Source organism: Syngnathus leptorhynchus, chromosome 2 (assembly GCF_054491065.1).
Source record: "Syngnathus leptorhynchus isolate UIUO chromosome 2, UIUO_Slep, whole genome shotgun sequence".
In the NCBI taxonomy this organism is placed as follows: domain Eukaryota; kingdom Metazoa; phylum Chordata; class Actinopteri; order Syngnathiformes; family Syngnathidae; genus Syngnathus; species Syngnathus leptorhynchus.
In genome coordinates this window covers 18,989,273-19,015,444 of record NC_141196.1, presented here as the reverse complement: position 1 = coordinate 19,015,444, position 26,172 = coordinate 18,989,273, and the positions used below count along the sequence as shown (strand labels likewise).

General features: G+C 38.9%; 1 protein-coding gene across 2 annotated transcripts in view; it reads left to right on the top strand.

Annotated features, from left to right (window-relative positions):
- Nucleotides 1-26,172, top strand: part of aff2 (AF4/FMR2 family, member 2) — a 114,977-nt gene that overhangs the window by 73,499 nt on the left and 15,306 nt on the right. Inside the window, exons 6-15 of one of the 2 annotated variants that reach the window (XM_085904901.1) lie at nt 1,266-1,352; nt 1,884-1,920; nt 3,041-3,101; nt 5,203-5,257; nt 11,963-12,000; nt 21,719-21,836; nt 22,839-22,944; nt 23,053-23,203; nt 23,379-23,597; nt 25,185-25,389. In XM_085904901.1, the coding sequence (XP_085761027.1) occupies nt 1,266-1,352; nt 1,884-1,920; nt 3,041-3,101; nt 5,203-5,257; nt 11,963-12,000; nt 21,719-21,836; nt 22,839-22,944; nt 23,053-23,203; nt 23,379-23,597; nt 25,185-25,389 (1,077 nt within the window). The remainder of the gene's footprint in view (nt 1-1,265; nt 1,353-1,883; nt 1,921-3,040; nt 3,102-5,202; nt 5,258-11,962; nt 12,001-21,718; nt 21,837-22,838; nt 22,945-23,052; nt 23,204-23,378; nt 23,598-25,184; nt 25,390-26,172) is intronic. The other variant, XM_085904900.1, reaches the window with a different exon arrangement.

The window sequence follows — 26,172 nt, the reverse complement described above, 5'->3', positions numbered from 1 at the left end:
ACACGCGTGTACTAGTACTACACTGGCACGGTGTATGCTATGAAGTCCCTGGGTAAATCGATTAAACATTACAGCTCACCCACATACACATACTCCGGTATAAACATGACTCATCCGATGAGTCATCCACATCGCTGAGGAGAGTCTTGATGATGAAGCTGTGACGTCAATCATCTTGTAGAGACCTTTCACACGGTGACCTGTGTGTGGCAGATGTTTAAATCAAAGTATCATGCGATAACTACCACCGAAAATAAAATCGGTGTTCCTTGAGTCACCGTCTAGCTGAGTAATGGACTTCAATGACTGGCAGTTATATTGTATTTTATTTATATAAAAAAGGATTTACATGTATAGCCGTTGGCTAGGTTCCATCTTTAGTTCTTTGGCAGGTTGATGTAACAATTTAAGTCGAAATACAGTAAATGTAGGTTAACAAAAGACACATCCAATGTGCACTACAAGTAAAAAGCTCATTCACTATCCAGTAGTAGGTGACCAACAGAGATAGTGTGCAACACAAAACCTTCTAGCCCATGAAAGTAGAGCAACGCCACATCACGTGGCTGTAAATGTTCAATGACAGATGGCATATTTTGGTAGAAAAAATGAAATTACATTTTACTTTGCTACGTGAGCAGATTTTTCAACATATTGTAGGACTCAACTTTCTTTACACTGTTGTGCCTCGGAGACTGAATGGTGTTGCAAAACACACACACATTCACACACACACACTCACGTTCACACACAAAGGCAGGCATACATCAGATGATTATTCTGTTAACTAATTGAAACTCCCACATATTGAAGCTGGAATTGAACTGAGAGAGACTGCGTGATTAGCAATTAAATCACAATGCTGCTGCAGTGCTGCCGTTTAGCTTTTAATGCAACCAGCTGAAGTCAGCTTTTAGTTTGGACACTGAACACTCTGCACTTAGTTCATGCTCAGATCCCCGAGTGTGCTGCCAACTCCCAATCCACTTCTCACTTTATATTGTGAGTTATAATACAGTCCAGTTGGATGTGTGTGAGTCTACAAAACCATAAATGAATGCTAACTCCGCTCTTCTAAATCCAAGTGCTTGCACAAATAAATCCCTCACATCAAAAATTCTCTTCAGAATTCTTTTCACTCAATTCATACAGAGTTATAGCTCTGGTTTGCTTGGACCACAAGAGTAAACAGAATTATTTGTAATTGTCAAGCACCCTTAATAATGTGTGTTTGTTTCTGTTTGCTTATATGTATTTAAATTTAGGAGATGACTCACTCCTGGCCACCCCCTCTCACAGCCATTCACACTCCTGGAAAAGCTGATCAAACAAAGTTCCCCATTCCAAGCAAGGTTAGTAAGGTACATGTTATTATTTATACAACAGTATAAACCATGGCTTCCTGCGTGTGTGTCAGGTTTTGTCAATTAAAGAGGCCTGAATTACCCAGAGTTAAGTAGCCAATACATTGACATAAAGACAATGATTTTATCTCATTTTTGTTTGATGGTATGGTGTGATATTTTTCTATTGTAAAATAGATATACCTTGGCTCAGTAAAGGTTGGGACTCACCGCATAAAGCTAGATTAACAGCTAATATATGTTTTTGCTTGACACAATCAGGCCACAGGTTTAAGTCTGCCATGGAGCTGTGTAAACAACAATATACAATACGTTATAATACACAAGAAGAACCACTTTGCTCAGTAAAAGAAATGCCTTTTTTTGTGGAGAAATATCAAAAACAGCTGTATTTTGATGTAGCAAGATGTAAATGAGTCGACTGAAATCAATCTAATATTGTGATATCAATAATAACCTTTGATGGTTCATTCCTTGAACACATTGGCCGCTGCTTTCATCCATTTTTTCTCACCCTAGGAGTCGCAGCATGTGACCTCGAGCTACAACACCCAGAGTAAGTCTCCCCTAATCAAAGTTACCATGCTGGCTGCGGGGATCATCCACATTCACTGGTGTTAATCTGAAAAGGCAGTACCGGAATAAATATGTTACAAAGTGCTATGTTAAACGAGTGAATAAATGTTCAAATGGAGGGATTCATTGATTGACACGGATGGATGGATGGATGGATGGATGGATGGATGGATGGATGGATGGATGGATGGATGGATGGATGGATGGATGGATGGATGGATGGATGGATGGATGGATGGATGGATGGATGGATGGATGGATGGATGGATGGAAAACTCTTTTAATTGACATTGTCAGGGAAACATTATTTGAAAAATGTATATTGCAGGTAGCAATGATGTAAGAAGTGCATTACATCACATGGTGGGAAATGTGTCAGTATGATGCAATGCAGCTCTGCAAACTTAAAGCACAACAAATGATACACCAAAATTGTTTAGGGCAGAGAGAAGACAACAGATTTGATTGACCTGTCACCTGTCATGACCCTCCCTTCTCTAAATCAAGTGTTTGTTTAGAACAAAGTATTGATACACAAAATAGCAGATTTGGTCTGTGAGTCACAGCAAAATATGTCTCTGAGGCATGGAAGAAGGGAATTGACTCATGTGGATGCCACAGTCAGCAAAGGAAATGTTTTGTTGTAACCTGGGGGAACAAAAGTAGCTGGCAAAAGCAATAACCAGAAAGAAGAAGAAATTACACAATAAAGAAAGGAAACACTTGGGAGTAAATTCACTAAGGATATCAACTAGTGGAAAGAATACATTTTTATTTTGTTCTTTGAAAATCATGGCAGTTATTCTAAAAAAATAAATACTTCTTGGGATAAACATTAGTTAATATGTGGATTTTTTTGCTTTCGTCATTGATTTTTCTATTTATTCTATTCTCATTTCATTGTTATTTAACTTTTTTTTTTTAAACTTATTTTTAATTCTTTTACAGATGTACCTAACATGCACCTAAAAAATGAATTGGCAAAGCATTGTGATGGGCGTAGAAAATGACACAAGTCTGGTTATTTGTCAAATACATATCAGCGAGCAAAACAAACAAACAAACAAACAATGCTTATAATAACCTTTATTGTGTTACAGAGCGATGTACTGTATCAGCCAGCAAGTCAGCTGTGAAACCACCAAGTGCACCACAAAAGTCGTAAGTATGCCATATCTCGCTAGACACACACACACACACACACACACACACTCACAGACACACACACACACACAAACACAATTTCGGACCCAATGTTATGTTTCCCTCAAGGTAAAATTAAGCTTGACTCTTGGATGAAATTCAGAACTGGTAGGAGAGGGGGGGAAAAGATTACGTGGATTAGAGTGGGAAAGTGCAGCTACATTAATTTAACGTGAGCCGGGGGCATATTGCAACATCTCAGGCTGCAGCCCACTCCACTTCACTCGCATAGCAACACAGCAGGATTCATGGCTGGGTGGGATTGGAAAGGCAGGGATCGCTGCTTGTAAATATACCACACAGGCATAATGATTTTGTTTGACAAAATTAATGTTATGCTCAATCCACCAAACAGTGGAATAATAACAATATCAGAAGCTGATTACTGTTCCAATTTTGTGCAAGATAAGGTGGAAAAGTTCCCAAATTACGAATCTCCACCAAAAGGATGTCACATAATATATGCCTTCTAGCTTAGCAAAAATAAGTTTTCCTATTTATATGCATCTGCTTGTGAGGGATTCATTTGACAACTTTTTTCAGTTCATTAAACAATGTATAATAAAACATTTCTTAATCATACAGCCTAGATTCTAACATACTTAATGACTTCAAAAGTTTTCATACTTGAGGAAGTAGCTCCTCTAATTTCATACATTAAATCATTACAAGACTCTTAAATGTTATGATAAATGAGAGAGTATTAAAAGTCATGTAACAATATGCTATAGTTTTACACACGTCTGTGATTTGCTGGCCACCAGTTCAGGGTGTCCCCCACTTACTGTTCAAGTCAAGTGGGATAGGCTCCAGCGGACCCGCAACCCTCGGCAGGAGAAGTGATTCAGACAATGTGTAAAAAGAAGTTTACCACTGTAAAACACAGAATTCTCACTCTATCTTTGATCAAACCAATTCCAACTGTAAATTAGTAAGTTTACATCCAAGTTAATTTTTTGATAACCCTTGTCTCTTTAAAAAAAAAAAAGCCCCAGGGGTGCACTGGTTGCCCCTCGGTGTGAGTGCGAATGGTTAGTCCAATAATAGTCCAACACACACACATTTAACAGGCAGTTGTTAACTATGGTGTAAGATGCTCTTTCTACATTTGCTCCTTCGTGCTGCCTTTTATTTCATTTTCCTTGTTTCCATCCTTCTTCCAGCATTCACTCTCCTGGGCCCCTGCCTTCCACTTCCTCCGTCATTATGATCTCCGTCTTACCTCCTTATCTTTCGCTAGCCATCTGTGCCTTCTTATGAAATAAAGTATGACTCCATTTTTCATTCATCCAAATATATCTATCATCGCCTATGTGCTGCACTGCGCCCTTATCTGTGAAGCGCTTCTCATTGCGCTTCACTCATTCACGACTCGCGCGGTCCCGTCTGAAAACACCACAACACTGGGGAGTGTTTTTTAGCGGGGAGAGCAGTGAAGAGAGCAGTTCGCGAAGCAGTAAAAATCCCTTTAGGGGATTCTCCTGTCATAACAATAGCAGTGCTATCTTAAAATAACAGTAGCATGCGTGGATGGTTTATATAAAGCAATAAAACATGGGACCATGCCAATGCACAGCACATAAATACAGAATAATTTGCTACCAGGGAGGTCATCAAACACACCAGCACAAGTACATGTTGTGTTTTTATCATTCATATATTTATGGTTCTGCAAATGGAGTGTAAAAGCAACTTCTAGCGATTAGAAATGAATTGGAATTCACTGGGCGCTCTCCTCTCAGAATACCCTCTTGTTACCAAAGAATTCTTGGCAGCAGGTCAGCTCTTGTCATCACAGAACGTTTCCAGGTGAAAACACAATCTGGCTTCTAGCTCCAAACTCAACATCTGGTTGCTTTTCTGCACCGCTATGCCTCATTCACCGTTCTCGTCGTCATTCCATAACATAAGCCAGTGCTACTTTGCTTATGCAATGACTCCATTTGCTAGGACAGCTTGGTAAAGTTAATGGCAGTTAACAGTGCGCTGTATTTCATCTCATTCAAGCAGATGCCGAGGTCAGGGCTGCCATTAAAGATGTTATTTTTTGTTTGCCCAGAATGTTGGAGGATGACCTAAAGATCAGCAGTGATGAGGAGGAGGCCGAGCAACAGGTGAGTTGCCCCTCGTCGGCAGTACATCCATTTATCAGTGCTGTCCGTCATCTTGGCCCGACGCCATTTGTCTTTCATTCAATTACGACCAGCTCTTCTTTGGGACTGATTTGTTCATCAGTCTCAACAGCTGTTTAATTAGTTGAAATGAAAGCATTCATCCACAATTCATTTTAATTTCCTTTCTCGTGTCATCGGTTGACTCATGCATACCTTTGCAATCAGCGTTTTAATTCGCGAACATTTACGAGTATCGGCTGCGCGGTGTCAAGTATGCCCTTGGATTTCTCTCCTTTCATCCAGAGGTCACCGATGTTAAACAAGATGGCCTGGCCTATAATCTCTGATTATAAGATTTATTAATGGGGTTCAGACTCTATAATTCTTCCACACCAAATTCCGCCAACCATGCCTTAATGGCCATCACTGGGACAAAGTCATGCTTAGACAGAAAAATACCTTCTTCTAAATTGTTACCACAAAGTTGGAGCAATTGTTTTGAACAGACACAAAATGTAGTGCTTACCTTGATTGATTCTTTAATAAATCACGAAACACTTTTGTTTCGACAATGTTTGTATCTGTGTGCATTTTAACAAGTCAAGTTATGGCAGTCATAAAACGTGTTCGACTACATTTGCACCTTAAAAGGATTAAAACGCAAATGGTAGTTTGTGCATTCTTGTGACAAAGATTGAATGTGCAAATTCTAATATGTTGTGTTTTCACAGTGACATAGTGGAACAATGTCGCAATTGACCCAGGCACACGGGTCAAAAGATGAGGGTAATAGAAAAAGTCAGATTTGTATTCATGCTGATAAATAAAAGGCTCAGGCGCTCATTTGTGGAGTCTGGATGTTCTCCCTCCGCTCTCCATTAATACACCTTCGGCTTCTATGACACAGGTCGTGATAAATGTCATTTTTAGTTGAGGAATTTTAGGGTCTTGCTCATTAATTCAAAAATAACCTGCCGTAACACAAAAATTAAGCTGATTATGTAGGAGAAGCGCCGCCATAAAGGCTCCGTCTGCTCTAATCACGGTCTTTGTGCACTCACGATGCCAGTGGGGGGCTCACCCCACTGTCCCTCCCCACTCACATCAGTGCTTGTCAGACTCCATGAAATGCTAATGCAACTATAACAATTCCTCTTATTCTTTTTTAACCCTCACTCTGATTGAATAATTATGGGATGATGGAGACTATAATTCTAAATGGAAGCAGGTTGTATTTAGTGGTTTTACTATCATGTTGAAAGTGGATCTTTTAATTATAGATCTGTGGCAAGGGGCTTCCCAATCATGTCATATATAAATGCTTGATTACAGTGGAGCTCAAGTGCACTTAAAAAGTTTTAATGAGCATTCTTGCTCCGCATTTGTTAAAATAGTTTGGCTCAATGTATATAACTCAACCATACGTTTTACCAGGCCGTGAGTCAATACTGTTGGGAAGATTGAATGGTATTTTTATTTTCTGAACTCGAGGTGTTTGATAGATCTCCTCCCACTTTGCAGCTTCACATATAACCTACCGACATTATATGCAAAGCACTTCCTGGCTCACCCTGAGAAATAAAGTGAATCTCTCCAAAGTTGTTGAACTATTGCTTTAAGCCTCCAGCGTGACAGTGCAAGATGGATATGGAAAGAATAAACTGAATAGAAGGTAAAAAGAGGAACCAGAGAGACAAAGACGGAGCAGACATACCGATAACAGTGCAGACAGGAGGAGATGAAGAGAGGGAAGGATGCTAAGATGCAAGAGAGAGAGGCTGACATGAATCCAATGGCATTTTTCTGTGCATGCACTTAATAGGCTTATAGCAAATGAGTGCATGGTGTATTATCAAGCTTTTATAGCCTGGAGTAAAGCACAACACACATAGATTCATCATCAACACAGATGCTTGTGTGTTGTGCAAATGTTGGCAGCCTCTCACACGCAGACACACTGTCATTAGTATTCCGTGGCGCGGCACTGTGAGGGCAGCAGAGGAGTATGATGAATATGTTTTTGCACTGAGCAAAGACACGAAGGAGGGCAGGGAATTGAAAGAAGCAGCGGAGGAAAGAGGGGTTGATAGAAGGAGAGGAGAGCGAGCACGAGAAAAAGAAGGGAAGGAGAGAGATGTTCCTGGTGACTTTAAAAACTGAAAGAAAAACACCAACCCAATTACCACTGCACGAATGTCCTTTGTCTCGAGCTGCCTGCACATTTCTCTCTGTGATGACAGATCACCTTGGTCAAAGCAAGGTCACACTAAAACGTTCTGGCTTTCTATAAAAGTTGAATTGCAGCTGGGAAAAGTGTCCATGACTCGGGCAAATTCTACTTCAAAGCTGCCCTGTAATAATAATAATAATAATCATAATTCATTCAATTTAGATGCAAAATTATTAGGAATAGAGCTCACATAGGGTCACGTGATGTGGTGGTTGGGGGTCACTTGTTTTGATAAACCCCTTTCAGCTCATTGTTTTGGTTCTATGGCTCACATGAACCATATTATCACTGTTTCTGATGGTTAAGTAGCACAGTTAATGACTGGGAGCAGCAATAAAGCTTTTGTTTACATTTTGAAACTAGCAAGAAATGAGTCTGCTTCCAAGTGATGACATATTTCCTAGTGGCTTTGTCTATTCACTCGCACATAACATTTAATGTGTGTACTACTCCCTTTATTCACCTCCCGCTGCTACAAGAACCAACAATTTAACAATATCAGCTTCAATTAATCATTGGATACTACTTGGACTAACTTGCTAGCTGCAGTAGTGCTTTGGTTCACATAGTTTATTTTTATTTGACTGCTGTGGGATCCATTCAATTTTCAATGACCCATTCAGAGTCAACCTGTGATTGAGTGGCATCCAGTGCAGGATGTGGTCTGCCTTTGGCCCTGAGTCAGCTGGGATAGACCTCAGCTCCTGTCGTAACCGGTGTTATAGAAATTGATAGATTGGACTGGAAAGAATATAGTCCCTAAAAAAAAAACATTTTTGTGATCTACAGTTTTGGTGGACCACCTCGAACAATGGGTTCAGTGCTGATGTCACTGTAGAAAGTCAAGCTGTCTGTGAATTAAACTATCATTTGATATGGTATCATTTAAAGGTCTGATGTTGTCTTTTTCTTGAGAAGAAAAAGTTTTTTGCTGGATTTGTATTGAATATATTTTTCATCATTAGAAAAAAAAATTGTGTGTGCCAATGTGTCATGTCATGTCACAAGAGCCAATGACATAGACTTGCACCTTGAGAAGAATTTTGAAATGAAGATGAGTGCGTTTAGTTTAATTTTGAATGAGAGATAACTTTATAAAAGATGCTCGAACCAAGCTCGATGATCAGCTCATACTACAGCAAATATGAATAACCAACGAGGTCATTGGGTTGAAGTTCAAATAGCTAGTAAAAATGACTTGCTGGGCCTCAAAACAGGTGTTCCTTTTCTTGGTAGATTATACGCAAGAAATATCAACCACTACTGTCTAGTTTCGCTTAAGTCTGAGACCAACACCAGCCCTTTGTTTTGATTACTTTCCTCACAGCTGTCATTTTGACAAAAAGAAAAGCTGGGACAATTATTAAAGTTGCATTGCATTTAATTTGTGAGGTATATTTTCTGGAAAAATGCACCTTGATAATCACATAAAACATTTCAGGTGATGCAAGACTGCAGATTTTTTTAAACTTTGGTGCAATAACAAATCAAAGGAGTAACCTTTAATTTTCATGCAGGGGGGAGCCTCATTGTGCCTACTTGGGAATTTGTTTCATTTCTCTGCGCCATGCTAGGCGTGCTGGTGTCTGAAGGTGCGGTCTGGCGCATCTGACATTTTGGTAGCAGAAAGTATTCAAAATTTCACGCCATCTTTGAGTTTTGGCACACGTAATCTAACGTGATGTTAGTCAATTTTATCCTGGCACGTTCTGACAGATTCTGCGCTCCGCAGACATGTGCGGCAGCACGGTAGGTGCCATATATCATTTATTAATATGATGACGTGTGTCAAACCCTCTGAATGGGAGTGGTGAGATTCCCATTCCCTGGCCAACTTGGAAAATAATGTTCAAATACAGCACCTTAACCAGGGTAACATTTATTATGACATTGGCATTATCCCCTGTCATTTGTCATGCATAGCTGAACACTCAATGCAGCAGTTAGCTTGACTTTTTTCCCTAACAGTGGACACAAAATAAATGTAGAAACAAATAATATCTATCTATCTATCTATCTATCTATCTATCTATCTATCTATCTATCTATCTATCTATCTATCTATCTATCTATCTATCTATCTATCTATCTATCTATCTATCTATCTATCTATCTATCTATCTATCTATCTATCTATCTATCTATCTATCTATCTATCTATCTATCTATCTATCTATCTATCTATCTATCTATCTATCTATCTATCTATCTATCTATTTTTTTGTTTTTATTATTTTTTATTTTATTTTTTATTTTATTTTATGTTATTTTATTTATCTATCTATCTATCTATCTATCTATCTATCTATCTATCTATCTATCTATCTATCTATCTATCTATCTATCTATCTATCTATCTATCTATTTTTTTGTTTTTATTATTTTTTATTTTATTTTTTATTTTATTTTATGTTATTTTATTTATTTTCTATTTTATTTTTATTTGTTTATTTATTTGTTGATTTATCGCTGAAGATGCTGATTGGCAAGAAAAGTGTCCCGAGTATCTCCATTGTCTTTCTGAAACCACTCTGCCACCATTTCCCCTGTTGGATTTTCCACTTGTAGTGAGCCTGCCATAGGGGAGCAATCGCGCGCCTCATTCACCGCAAGTCTGGTGTTGCGATGTTGCACCTTGGCAGTACATACACAATGAATGGGTTGGTTATGGTTTACAAAATGTTTGTCTATGCTTTTGCTGTAATCTAGATTCTTCTTTTTTGTTTTCCTACTTTAGATATTAATTTATTTAGATATCAAGGTCCGTTGATGGGGTTGATCAAATATAACGTAGGCATTTACACTGCGGTTGCACCCGCAAATATCCATACATATTGGATTTTGATTCCAATCTTCTATGAACCATAACGGAATTGTGCCTCTTGAGAGCAAATATCTGCAGTAGACTGACTTGTCATCCATGCCACAGCCATGTTTAGTGGATTAAGTGAATAATTGCAGCCCGTGTTGTTCTTTAAAGCCCTGCGGGATATATTCCCACACAGATCCTCTTCATGAACCCTGCAAATCTCCTTGAGCCACAGAGCTGACAAGCTTTATTATTCAAGACTGTAGCTCAACTTCAAGCTATCAAAACCACAAAACCACCGGTGCCGTTAATCACCTCATTCCTTGAGAGACAGAAAAGGGGCTAAATATGAATTTATTTTAATTAAAAAATGGAGATGAAAAAATTGTAAAACTGAATCAACTAATTTTGTTTTGTTATTACAATTGAACCAGCCATGTACAAAATTGACTAATGGAAAGGATGTAGCTTTATGAAGGAAAAGTTTAACTGAAACATCTGATGATTATTTCACTCAAATGATGTGTACTATTACTGTATTATTAATTTACCTGATTGCACTTGGTAAATTTGAGTCTATTTTTGTTTTAAAAGCAATGACTTGAATTACTATTCATTCATCCATCTTTCAAACCGCTTATGTTTTTTTTTGTGTGCAAATCACTTCAACACAAGTGTTTAAGTCAATGTCAAAGTTTCAATCAGACACACACACACACACAAAAATGCTCCTAGGGACATTCTCTCATCAAGACACGCTGCTGTGCATGTTTTGTGCTGCGCAGAAGTTGTGCAACTTATGCACATTCATGAAATGTACGGACTGAGTGGAGTGACCTTGACATCATTGCATGACCCTGACAAATCTGTCAGTGTGTGCCATTCCCTTCTAGACTTAAGCGTCTTTTGTTTTCCATGCTCCAGAGGCTGTACTAAGGTCTAGCGTCTCTTGATGGCAAACCATCATATTGCACGTTTGGAGTCATTTCACACCCCCTGACAGCGAGTGATGACTATCACTGGCCGACATGGCTGAGTTGTGCTGACATGCGGACGGAAGGAGGGCAGAGATGGCCCACCTCAGGTTCCATTTTTGCTCAGCAAATGCCCAACGGCTGTGTCCCTTTTACATTACAATGATGGCTGGACGTCGACGTTATATCATTAATTGGTAAAATGATGAGTCACTGTGGACTTTTTTCTTCAAATGTGAGGAGAATTTCCATATGCTGATGGGACTTTGGGTTGAAGCGCTGATCACAAGCAAGAAAATCATCATAATAATGAGCCATGAGTTATGGATTTCTGAGGGTATTGTGCGTGTAGTGCGTTGCTTGGTAACCTTGTCAACTCTCAGTTTCCACAGTCTCTTAAGCATTCTATGATGAGAACTGTATTCGGATTAAATTGCTTGTATTGGATTTATTAAAAAGAGAACGCAAAAACACGCTCCTTCAAAGTAGGCTGTTGATGAGCCGCATACGTCAGTAGCGATAACCCAAGTTATTTCATAATCACAGTGTGGGAGATCATGCCCTCTAGTTCACAGCTGCAAGCTTTCATAAAGTATATGTCATTCTACATATTGGTAAATCTATGCATGCTAATATTGATATGCTATTAACATGCAGAGCATTTTAACATGCATGTCTGCGTTTGCTGACAGGTATCCGACAAGCCCAAAGCCCGAACGACAGCCCTGAGGTAGGACACACACTCTGTTGTTTAGTAATGTTACATCGCATTCACTTTTTACAAGTAGGAGTGTTTCAAGGTTATTGTGCACATAATCGCCATCAGGCAATCTGGAACCACAGTGCCTGTAATTATCGGAAACATCTGCAATGCCGCGTGCTCTGCGAACTTCACTCACCAACACAAACATTCCTCACAAGGCAGCAGGTGTCACTATTTGTTGGTTCATGCATAAACCACTGCACATCTGTCTACATGTACCCCATTAGTTTCTCCTGCTATTTGGATTTTTGTCAGTTTCATTATTGTCTGAATGCCTTTGACTACAATGAACTCTTAAACTCTTTTCCGCTCAACTTCATTAGTTAGAGTACCTCGAAGAGTAACCAGTACATGTTAAGCACATGTCATTAATTTCATGGAACTCATTGGTGTAAGGAAAAATAATTGGTGTAACTAAAAAAATAATAATAATAAATCAAATGATTTCCTTTTTAGTTATATGACTTACCTTCTCCTCCAGTATCCCTGTAACTCTGTAAGCAGCAAATGTTTGGCCAGTATTGAACTTTTTTTTAATCATCGTATAGGCACTAACACTACAGTACAGTAACTGTAGTCTGGCATTAGTTTTTGTTATGTGTGTTTTGATATAGATGTGTATATTTTGGTATGACTCAAGATTGAATAAAAAATAATTTGGTCTCTTCTAAATTATAGATAGATTAATGTGCTTAGAGAAATTAATTCTGCCTGTCATTAAAAAGTCAAGCCCCAATTGTGGTGCATAAGAATGTCCAAATCGTTCCCAAATTAGGCTTGTGTTCTCTGTCTGCATGAGTGTTAATGTGTGTGCACATATGCACGTGTCTATAAGCGTGTGCGGTAAAAAGAAAATGTGCCATGTTTCTGTGTGTGCCCCAGGCCATGTGTTACTTTTGCTGCTGCTAATGAGCCCGAGCAGAGCAGGCATACACACAGACATGTATCCACAGGGATGCTGCAACTGAAATTGCTACAAGCAATCCATGGGCTATATCCGAAAGAAACACACACACAGACACACGGTCTAAATATACACATTTATACTGCATATCCAGGTATTGTTTTAATCACGTTCTGGCAACTTCACTTCTATACTAATTGTATTTTTCTGCCGCCATCCACAACATCACCTATCCCAGACATCACATCACAGTACGCAAACAGTTTTGCCATGTCTGCTTTCAGTAAATCTGCTTCTCATATTTTTCATCATGCTTTTACATCACGCATCATCAAATGGTTCAGCTTGTGAGCGTGACGGTGGCGTACTGGTCCGCCTCACAGTTTGGAGGGTGTGGGTTCAATTCCACTGACAGCCCTCTCTCTGTGGAGTTTGCTTGTTCTCCCCGTGCCTACGTAGGTTTTCTCCGGGTCCTCCGGTTACCTCCCACGTCCCAAAAACATGTTTGGTAGGCCGATTGAGCACCCCAAATTGCCCGTAGGTGTGAGTGTGTGTGCAGATGGTTGTTCGTCTCTATATGCCCTGCAATTGGCTGGCAACCAGTTCAGGGTGTCCCCCGCCTACCGCCCGATGAGTGCTGGGATAGGCTCCAGCACGGCCGCGACCGCTGTGAGGACAAGCGGTACAGGATGATGGATGGATGGATGGATGGATGGATGGATGGATGGATGGACGGATGGATGGATGGATGGATGGATGGATGGATGGATGGATGGATGGATGGATGGATGGATGGATGGATGGATGGATGGATGGATGGATGGATGGATGGACGGACGGACGGACGGACGGACGGACGGATGGCTTCAGCTTGTATTAGGACAAGTAATGAAGCACATTTAGTCAAATAATGAAGTAAAATGGGTAACTATAGCGACAAAAATAATCACGAGTACTGTACAATCCTTCAATATAGATTAACTTTTGGAGCAAACACTGAACAGTAAACGGTAAGCAGTGTAGTGGTGGGGATGGTGAAGTGTACTACTGCAGAGATTCTCTCATCTTGAGATGACCATATTTGAAACTTTGAAGGTTTTTGAAACAATTCATTTATACGCCACTACCAACAACCACCACAATATTTTACATGTTATTCTGTATTACCCCTCTGACAGTGTCACTCAAAACCAAACTTTAATGTTGCTGGGGATGCAAAAGCAGGGCGCAAGGCAAGGAGTGTAGGATATATATAAAAAAAAAAGCTATTTATTTCTCCCAAACCAAAGCTACCAAAACACATGGAATCAGAAATACTCAATTAACATAAGTTCAAAAAGCAAGAGACAAAGTCAAGTAATATAGCAAAACTGGCATCGGTCACACTACAACAGGTAACATAATGAGACAAGGACATAAATAGAAGCAATGATCAGACAAATACCAAACGGAATGGAACTAAAGCCAAAGAAACTGACGAGACAATGAGAAAGACCTGGAAAAGACATGAGTGGCTGAGGGAGCTGATTGGCAGACACAGACAAGAGTAGGTGAACAAAAACCCACCCAGACACATAAAAAGGGACATGGGGGATGCATGACAAAACTAAAACCATTCAAAACCACATCAAGAAAAACTAGTTATCAGTCCAAGTATAATCAGCCTGAGCTTTGAGCCAGAATCCGATAGGTGGTGTAGGAAATGTAGATGTACTATGTTCAATTGAAACATTTAAACGAACCTCTCACGTCTATAATCTGTATTTAAATTTGTTTCTTTGTTCTTTTTAACGGATGCCCTCATAATTATTAGTAGGATCCACATTTTGGCAGAGAGGTTACGCTGATGCTACTGATGCATGTCAGTCAAGGGTGTCAAGTGTGAGAGGACTTCTTAAACGCACTGTCTCCCTGAGCTATTACACCACACACATAAAAATGGAAACCTATATTACAGCCTTTCCCACAATATTACCCCAGGCACTTTAGCTTAGCCTATGATGAACAAACAACATTGGAAATTAACATACAATCATCTCCACTAGTTTATATTTTCTTACAGAATAGCAAGATTATCAATAGGAATCTTTGATAATGGAGTAAACAGTTTATGTATTGCAGGTACATTCATGTGTTAAAAGATCATACTAGCTACTCGTTTAATCAATTTGCTCAGATCTCAAATGGTGGCGAAAATACACATGATTTGCACAAGTGTGTGAAAGTGATTTAAAGAGACAGAGAGGAAGATTGTAGAGCCAGCTGTGCAGTGAGGAGCTCTGCCAAGTGGAAGATGATTTGATGACAGATGAACTGAGTCCAGATGGCGTCCACATCTTCACTCAAACGTACCAAAATACCACTATGACTCTTCTACTTTCACATAACTCTTTGGCCAATTTAAGAGACTGTAAATATAAGCTGTATGTGCCTGTGAGCCACTCAGTTCATTGATGTCAGAAGCTAATCGATTTAGTCTCTTGTAGAGGTGATTGGCGGAACGTAGAAAACTATTGACTGTTGATTGTCTTTTGTATCTTCTATTCCTGCTGGTTAATTGACACAACGCAAATACAATCATGCACTGTAACGCACAATTAGCCTCTGGGCTTTAATCATTTCCTGAAGGAATAACTACAAGTAGTTATTATTAGATCTGTACTGAAATTGTTTATGTTAAACTATGTAAATAATTTTAAAACACAGCAAGCCGACAGCCTGTTTTTGACTGCTAAGCACTGACAAGAGGAGAACCAAAAAGTTACATTATCCATAATTGGTATTAGACCATTATAGAATCTTTAAATTATATTTCTTCAGTCTATTCATGTCAACACAATGTAAAGTTCTGTCAGTTCACATACACACATAATGTAAACACTGGTCTGCCCTTTCATTGACATAACACAAACATCTGTTTGTCTATTTTATGTACACATGTCAGGATTTAGGGTTTTGATGGTGAGTGATGGTGATGGTTTCTTTTCCAAAACAAAAAAGGCAAATTAGCCACAGGGACCAATCAAAATGCTAAATAAACAAAGCCCAACAAATAAAGATTCAAACTAGCAAAGAAACGTCAACAAACAAAACCAGAAAATGACATGACAAGCGTATGATGAGATAAGTGACAGCAACATCATCCGAAACAATAAACTGACAGAAGGGAGCAAATGCAAGTAAGCTGACAATGAGCTACAACTGGACAAGACGCCAGAGACTGAAGGAGCTGATTGGTCGAACAAGGGACTGAGTTGACAAGAACAGGCGTGAACCAAAACCTACCAACAGGGCATGAACATGGAATACAAGATTACACATGTCATGTAACTGCATCTTTATTAATTCATGTCTGTTCATTCATATGCTGTACACACAAAAAATAAACAACCATTTGTCAAATCCATCTTGCTCACAGAAATACTCGGCAGGTCTGGTTGGGATCACCTTCTAAAAACAGAGTTGTTACACAAGTAGCAAAAATAAGTCAAAGAAAACATTGCACAAACATAGCTCGTAACAAATAGCTGCCAAAATCATGAATTTCAAAGACTCAACACCCAACCTCCAAAAACTTGACAGAATAAAACTTGAAAGGAATTCCTTGTTTATGACCGTATACTTCAACATATGAGTCATCTTGTAAATCAACATTATTTGTAATTCCATTTGAAAATGGAATGAATGTCACTTTTGAAGTCATCAACATTTAATCATTTAAGCTTTTGAACGGCTTTATGGTGTGTTGAATTCAAGACAGCCGATTTAAATTCCTCTGAAATTAATTAAGATTACATGAAGGACGTTGAAATGGGGCAAAGCGTAACAAGCAGGAAATTATTTGAAAGCACATCAGCATTTGAAATGAGTGGTTACATTATAATCACGTTTACAGAGTTATGTTTTTCTTAGTAATACAAAGCAGCAATTTCTTACAGGTGTATTTTTAATGAGTTGCCTTCTGGAAAGCTACAGCTGCTCGCACATTACAAACAGCAATTTAAAAACAAAAGCATCGGCCTCCATTTATCCACTTCTGTTCAAAGCTCAGTTTCTATTCATGTCATCAAAAAAAAAAAAAAAACACTTTCACCTTACTTACACAAGAAAAAGGACGGCAGGTATGGTATATATCTTTGGAGGTTCCAACCTCCTATTTGCTGTGCTATCACTCGTTTAACGGCAGCATTTGAGGATGACGGGGTTCTTGTGTGGCCCATTGGGCATATCAGGCCAACGGCTCACTTTGTCAAGGCTGCGAAGCTTTCATTTCCCCTATTGCGGATGATTTTATCATACAAACTAACAGGCGCAAACCAAAAGCTTGGCTTCACTCTGAGAATCTGACAAAGGCTATTTTTTTTTCTTATGCAGCGCAAAGACAGAAGGTTCTGTGCTGTAGATCATTTCTTACTGATAGCAAGAATAATCTAGTTGAAGAAATGTTCTTATATATATTTTATTCTGAGGTCATCACATTGTTTTTTGAGTCTATTTTTGTTATGTAGGCTATATTATAATATTCAAATGTGATTGCCTCTATATTACCCAAACATGCAGACAGATGCAAGAAAGACATCAGTAGTTGTTGTTAATGCATGTTAGCACATAGCAAGCTCCAGATGTCAACAATGTAATCTGATTGGCTGTAAGGGCAATGCTATTCTGATTATTCCACGATATTGCTTTTATGTGTCACTTTTATAGTAATTTTCCTCATTGGGTCGCTAGAGACTTTGGGCGAAAGGCAGCGCACGTCCTGAACTGGTACCCAGCTGTACGCAGACAAACTACTATCATTGACGCTTTTGTTCTCAGGGTTAAACACGTGTTTTGGAAATCTGGGACAAATCCATAATGCCCAAAGAAATCCTACACAAACAGAATATCTCAATAATCATAATGAAATAATACATAGCTACAGGGTTCAACCTATAGCTGTTTAAAATGTTGACTAAAAGAATATTACAATATGAGTATGATATGAAAAAAATATTTTTAGCATGTGCTTGGAAAACTGTCGAGAAAACGGCTGGTCGGGATTCACAGACTATGTGATTGTTACACGAAAAAGAACAATAGCCAAATAGGAAGTGACCTGACCATTTTTGTCAAAACGACAAGGCCAATGTAATGTTATATGCTACATCAACTTCTCCTCTGTCTTTTTCTTTGTGTTTTTATGCCTGCCTGGATGCCCTGTGGCATCACGTTGCCTTTCATAGATCAATCTTGGTACTACAACATCCATCCTTGAAAAAGGACACACTTTTGTATGTGATTTGCTATCGGCCACCACACACCATAACGGTAGCTTGCCATTTTTTTTTCCCTAATATTTTTCCTTAATATCTGAAAAATCCATCTTCAACAGTAGAAATCTCATCAAAAAATAGGACACAACGCCGCAAAGTGATCCACACGCTTCTGGGTGAACTGTAGAGTGTATCTTCATTTAAGAGCTGACATCATAGAGATGTATTTAAGGTGTCCAGTGAAATGCTTGCCTTTCAGATTGCACCAGCTGGTGCCGCATTTCAATTTGGCACAGACAACGCTGCTAAATTATGTTTGACGGCTGATGGCTGGCTGATTCCTGAGGAGAGTAGAGGGAAGCGAGCCAGATGTAATACTTTCACACATGTATTTAGCTCCTTTTATCTTGTTCCTGCAACACTCTTGTTTATGGTGCCAAAATAAAACAGGTTGGAGAGTACTGGACTGAATGAAACACACATGATGCTATTTGTACAAAAAAAAAACACATCAGCATTCAGTATAGAGCATTTACTGCATACAAAAACATAAATAGAGAGAAACTACCATTTATTTGCATAATTTAACACGAACAAGTTAGTCGCGCTTCCTTTCTATAGCAATCCCCCTTTTACATAACTGATTGGCTCATTTGCAGCAGTGGTTTTTTTTCACGTAAGTGCTGCACTTACTCACATTGCAATTGAGATGTCGCCAAATTAATATGAGAGAATTGCCATACAGGCTGTTTGTAAGGCACCTCACTTCAAATTCACTTTGGAAAGAAAAGTGTCAGAATATGAACTCCTTGCCTTTCTTTGATTGATTTGTGGCATTCATGTAATAAGATGCTTGCAGCTCAATTTGATATTGGCTTCCCTCAACGTTATGACCACTTGCAGTATAATGATATTAAGACAAGGACTGTATCGACAAATTTTGTCTCATGAAAATATAAAACACAAATTGATAGTAGCGCTGCAAATGCATTCATCTGGAAGGTATGCACATTAATTTTATTGGGTCACTCACTTCTGCAACACTTTTTCTTCCTTTGTAGCGATTATAATGTTCAATCATGGCTGTGTGTCTGTTATTATTTTAAAGCATCAATCCCAGATTGAAATATAGCTCTGGTTAAATGTATTTCTTACATCCTCAAATGAAGTCATTTTAAATAGGTCTTGACTCTCAAAGAAACATCACTTCTCAATTAATTATGACGCTCATACATTGAAGTGCTACTTTATATTGCAAATAACTATTAACACAGGAGCCAAATACAAACGGATTTGAATGCGCACATAACCATTTTTTTTCGTTCCTTTGCAGACAATAAATTCCATTTAAATCCGATATGCTGAGCTTGAAACAAATCTAAAATAAGAAAAGACTGGTGTAAAATTCATCAGCTGAGAACAATACAACTGTGGAGGAGTTAAACGCTATGCGATGCTTAAAGTGAAAACAGAGAGGAAAATGTATTAAAATTGAAAGAGAAAGACAGGAGCGAGAGAAGACGGGAGGAGATGAGAAATGATAGAAGAAATCGCAATCCCTGCATGCGTGCATATATGTGTGTGTGTGCGCGTGTGTGTTGCCTGAGGAACAGTTGATGGATTTGCTGCTTGACTGCTCACACAGATTGGTGCCTGCTGTGACGGCAGCCTTGGACTGAAATATACACATATGCACACACGTATACACACGTTTGGTATTTCTGCGCGTGTGCGTGTGGATTTGTGTGTTCTCAAGTTGTGTCAGCGGTTGCGTTGCCTCTAGGAGACCATTTCAAAGGAGTGTGGAAGGACGGATGAACCAGCATAAGCACGAGAAAGAGATAATTGAACTGGTTCAAAAGACTGCATTTCAGCAATTATCACTAGATATGCGATTATATTTTCTATTAATGCTTAATGGTGGCTGAGACGGCCACTGTAAGAAGTGGTCATCATCCTATTTCACTTTTTCTCCATTGACGAGATTAGAAAAGTGAGATTGGTTATATTTTCGACTAATTTTGAAAAGAGTTAACGAGAATAAAAGAAAAATCTTGGCTGGGTTTTGTCAAATGTTTTGTCATACGATCCCCACTGGTTTTCGAAGCATGAAAAGGGCTGAAAAACAATGTAATAATTATTCATGTCATTTTTGTAATCCATATCCTGTGCACCATTGGTGTCAAACTCAAGGCCCAGGGGCCAGATATGGCCTGCCATAACATTTTGTGTGGCCCACGAAGACAAATTTTCATCGAGTTTGTGTCATTACTAAAATTACAAAGTGTCTTCACTTTAAAAAAAAAAGTATATTGGTTCCAATTTTTATTACCATTTGCCTTTTTAAGAAATTTGAACAGTTTTTAGGAATCTCTGATTTCAAAACTAGTTTTCCTCAGTTTGTTTTGTAGCCTATATTATATATAGAAGACGTCGACAATCATAATGGCCCTCCAAAGGTAACTATGACTATGATGCAGCCCGTGACAAAAAATGACTTTGACACCCCTGCTGTACACAGTTTGTGGCACTTAGGCTACATTTAGCATCCTGATGGCTACGGCAGCCCTGTTTGCCTGAAAGGAAATGTGCCATTGGATGTTTGCCATTTTTTTTTCCACTATATTCAGGTTCACAGAGTTTACCATTGTGTCTGTGATGGACTGTGACGGTGGGAGGGGGGGGCATGCTAAACACAATGGTTTGACCCGTGCATTACCCCGAATGCCAGCTCGTTCCCTCCCAGCCGGTCACCTTCTGTCAGGGTCCCTCAAGTATCTCACATTCTTTGGATGTATATTGTTAGCTTTACAAGCCAACAGTTCTAGTAGTTTGTGTACCTATTTTCTTTTTAAGAACTGTGCTCAACATCACAGCCAAAATGGCATCACGTTCCCACATTATGAAGTGTATGGGAGATATCCCGTCACATTTTCTACACCACCACAACTTGTCACATATTCAATCAATCAGCTTTTCATTTTCCTACAGGCCTCTTGGCAGCCACTTCAACCACGTTGCTTCTGGTTCAAATCAATGTCAAGTTCTCTTTCATGTCAAGGTTGTGATTACAATATGTTTCCTGACTGAGACCTATGAACTATTAAAATGATTTAAAATTTGTTTGAATGAAATTGGTAATATGCTATTTCAACCTTGAAAATACCATATGAGTACCGGTAAATACGTTGTGGGAAAAAAGGATAACATGGTGGCTTCTAAATTTTATTATCATATGAAGGATGGCAGCAGAATAGATGACGCTAATCGACTGAGTCAGCTTTAGTGTACGAAGTATTGTGTGAATGACGTAAACACGCATCAAAACATACAAGCATCGGGTTTATTGCAAATAGACAACGCACGGGAGAGAGTGAGTGAATTTATGAGTCATGATGTAACCCTGTTAGCGATGGAAGATGACACGAATGAGCTTTGCTCGTGTCAAGTGAGTCAAGCGCTGTCTATTGTTTTGCTACTTTGTGACATGTAGATTAAATCTCTGTCTACTCTCTGTCCTCTAAAGCGGTGCATCGGGGAGCAGCAGTGAATCCGAGAGCAGCTCCGAGTCGGACACAGACGAATCAGAAAGCAGTTCCACTGACAGCGAGTATAACCAGGCCGCCCGCGCCGCATCCCCTGAGGTACCACGACAAGCATGTGTGTGTTAACAAAGGGCCGCAGAATACACAACAATACATATTGACAGACATTGTTCCAGGTACAAATCCGGGACCATGGCTGGGTTATATTAGCTGTGGCCTTTTCATTTCTTGTCCTATTTGCAAGTGAATGAAGGGGAATGTTGGTTTTATTCCATACACAGGAGTTTAGTTGGCCCACCTTTCTGCATAAAATTACACTCAATGAACATACAGCATTCAACACCGCAATCTACAATTGTAATGATAAACATATCATAGAATAATATACATTAGCTGAACTATGTAAATGCTTACATTTACATTATAGTACAAACACATAAGGAATATTGAAAATCTTGTTGGTGTAAAAACTAGGAACAGATCGTTGTCATCTCGGCTTTTTTTCACATCACATTGTGTTATAATTCATCACTGTATCATTCTACATGTTGCTACGTTATACACGATAGTTTCCAATTGACTTCAATACACAGATATTGTATTGATAATGTAGAATAATCAAAGTTTTATAGTACCAGCATGCAACATCTTGGTTTTTTGTTTCTTTTTATCATCCTGAGCAAAAATGTAAACACAACACGTGTGTTTTTGCTCTCATTTATTTTACAAATTGAACTCAAATTTCAGACTTTTTTTGCCCTTCCAACTGGTGGAATGTTGAATTTATTTTTTCTTTCTTCAAGTGGTTGCATGAAATAAGATCATTTGGATCCAGATAATTTTTTAAAGGTACTTTACTACTCTACCTAAAAAAAATATTTTTGTATCCAAATGCTTTTATTTCATGCAACCACTCGATGAGATAAAACTGAATAAATTCAACACACTTTTATTTTCAGTGAATTTTGCCCGATTCATTATCATTGCACACAAGGTACAAACTTTGAAATGTATCTGTCTACAACTTCTTTCTAATTATTTGCGCCTGTACAAAGATGCAAATGTCCTGCGATATGTGAAATATTTATTGCTACCCTATAGCCTGAGCCATCCTCAAGTAACAAATGGCAGCTGGACAGCTGGTTGAACAAAGTCCAAGCTCAAACTAAACCTCTGGTGGCGCCACAGCAAGATCATCATGGCACAGGTTGGCGAATGTACCGACAAAAGTAGTAGAAGTGACAATGAGGATAGGAAAGCTTGAATTTCCTTTGTGTAATCTGGAAATCCTGTGCTCTAATGGTTCACTGCTCAGGTTCTGTCACCCAGAGTCAGGAAACATTCTCACAGCGCAGCGAAGCAGCAGGAGTGGGTGCCGCAGCCAAGACCAAACCCTGTGGCTCCAACGTTCCTTCGCTTCCCACAGCGCCAGCAGTGGAGCACAAAGATGCCCGGGGAACATTTTGGTATGAACCGCATCTACTTGTTTGAAAATACGTGACTCATATATTTGTAAAATGTATTATGGGATTAGCATTTAAGGTTTAGTGACAAAAGAGTTACGACTTGTCATGTTGTGTTCTTAAATGTTCTACCCATAAGAAAAATGAGAGAAAAATCAATCATGTCTGTGTCTCACAGCCCAAGCAGGGAGAAAACGAAGGCCAAACTCAGCCAGAAGGCATCGGGGGAGAGTCAGAGGTCAAAGATGAGGCTGTCGCCAGGACTGATGTCCGGACCAGAGGTCGCTACACCGAGGAGAACCACTACAGGGAAGAAACAGCCCAGACGGACAGAGAGGTCAAACAGTATGGAGGATAATCAGAGTCAGACATGGAGCAGCAGATCAAACCAACAAAGGTGAGGGACGAAGGACGGCACACTAACATTGAGGAAAAACTTCCACGTGTGTTATATAGATAATGATGGAATGTATTGTATTTGATTATAATATATTATTATGGCCACACTTTTTTTTTCCAACATCTGTTTTGTGACGACTTTCACAACTAATTACTTTTAACGGAATATTTTCCACATACTCCAATTGTTCTGATTCTTATAAGCTCTTCAAGCACAATATTAGGCATACCTTCACCCACAATACATCTAATTGTACACAATCCTTCCATCATTCTCAGTAATAGTAGGTATTTATTTGACGTAGTGACTTGCTCCCTTCAGGTCGCCACAGCAAATCACTCACATTATTTGTTTGCTACGATTTTACAATCGGTTTATTGTTTTAGATAATGGTCTTGTAGCTAAATAGTATTAAACAGCATGAGGCAATAAAAACTAGACTCACTATTAAAAACATACATATGTATATTCATACTTGCCGTAAATACTATGAATACATATTGTTAAAGCTGCAATCTGCAGGATTTTGAGTATCTAATCACAACTGCCACCTGCGACCAAGAAAAGAAATGGCACACTCGTATATTCGCGTTGATAGTTTCCCTTTTTTTAGCCTTCCTCGGAAAAACTGGGGGTTTCTGGAGGGCATGCTAAACAGCCGTCTATTCTAAGCAGATGTCGAAAAAATAATAGTTTATTTTCGTAACTCTGTGAAACAAAAAGCTAACATTAGAAAGCGCATGATCTCTCATGTTAGCACGGGACATCTGAAACTGATTCCAGTCTGAAAATTATTTTCCAGAGTCTTGCCCATTGTGAACTGCCAAAGTGTTAATTTGCTATTTATAAGATGGGTGATTCATAAATGAAAATGAAATGAAAAAGCTATTATAAAGACATTTTGGGGCCCAGTCCCGTGAAGTGGAGCTTTAACTTTGTGAAAGCATATTTTTTGGTCAAACTAATTAGCTTTCCTTTGAGAGTACATTCCAATTTTAGGCATTAAACACTCTTTACTTGCCAATCAGCATCTTCAGTGGGGGGAAAAGAAATGTCACTGAAAAAAATATATACACTTAGACATACTTAAAAAACACTCAAATTTTTTGCAATCTCTTAGTTTCTCCCAAATTATGTTTATGATTTATTTCAAAGTTTTGATTTGATCCTTCCTTCCTTCCTTCCTTCCTTCCTTCCTTCCTTCCTTCCTTCCTTCCTTCCTTCCTTCCTTCCTTCCTTCCTTCCTTCCTTCCTTCCTTCCTTCCTTCCTTCCTTCCTTCCTTCCTTCCTTCCTTCCTTCCTTCCTTCCTTTCCAGTCTGTTAAATTGTTTTCCATCCTACCACTAACTATAAATGATCACATAAACACCTTTACCTATTAAAATATGACATGATGATTGACGATTAAAATATGATGATTGACTTCTTACCTTTTTAGAGAGACTCAATGCAAGCAATGAGCGTCATTATTGTAATCAAATCAGCAGAAAGTGATCCACAAAGGACCCAGTTTAATGTCACATGATCATTTTTCACATTTTTTTTTTTTTTTATTAAACTCACGTAAATATGCTATCTCGTCAGTAGCCCTGCAGTGAGGGAAAAGGACCTGTACCCTCCTTCCTCGCTGGAGCATCAGAACACGTCCAGACCAAGAACCAAGCCCACCAGTGGGAAAGCAGCTCCTAGGAAAGAACCTCGTAGTTCCACCAACTCAAACAACACAGTTGCACAACCAGTAGCACTACAGCAAACCACTGTGCCAATACCTACTGTCAGTGGAAACCAGGTTAGTGCAGTGTCATGTGTATTTGTGTGTCATCATATTACACCTCTGATCGCAACAATCACAGAAACAAGTGGTTCACAGTATCCAATGAGCACTTTATCTACATAGCACCAGGATAGCGTTAGAAGTAATTCTGGATCAATATCTCCTGGTATTGTGATGCAATTGAAGATAGCGTGACAACGAAATAGATGAAAAAATCAAAACGTTATTTAGTAGATCTCAAATTTATAGCATTTTCAGTAGAATTGTGTACAATCAGTACTATTCTTTTCGAAATGATTTTTGTTCTTGTTTTTAGACAAATCATAGCAAGTAAAGTAGTTGAGATGATATTTTATATCCTTTGGGTTGAGTTCAGTGTGATTTGGTGCCGATGCAAAAATTTGGAGCATTTAACAATTAAGTCATAAAAACTCACGAATCTTACGAAACCCCTCAAGTAATTGTGACTCATCAAAGATCAATACAAGCACCTTTAAAAGAACACAGGAAGTAACAATCGCCTTACGCATCGCTGACAGTGTGTTGTAGACAAGCGTACCTTTTGGCATTGCTTTTGTTGCCTTTGAAAGAGAACATGAGAAGACACGAGAACAATGCAAACAAAAAACAGGCGGAAGTGAACAGCAAATCAAATCGTATGAACTCAGCAACAAGCAAACAGCAACTAATCTGTCACGCAGAAAAAGGCATGACCTTGACATCTTCTACTTTTTCTGAAAAGTTTGATTCAGTTCAGCAGTCAGAGGTTCAAACCACAAACCTACATTCATTATATGC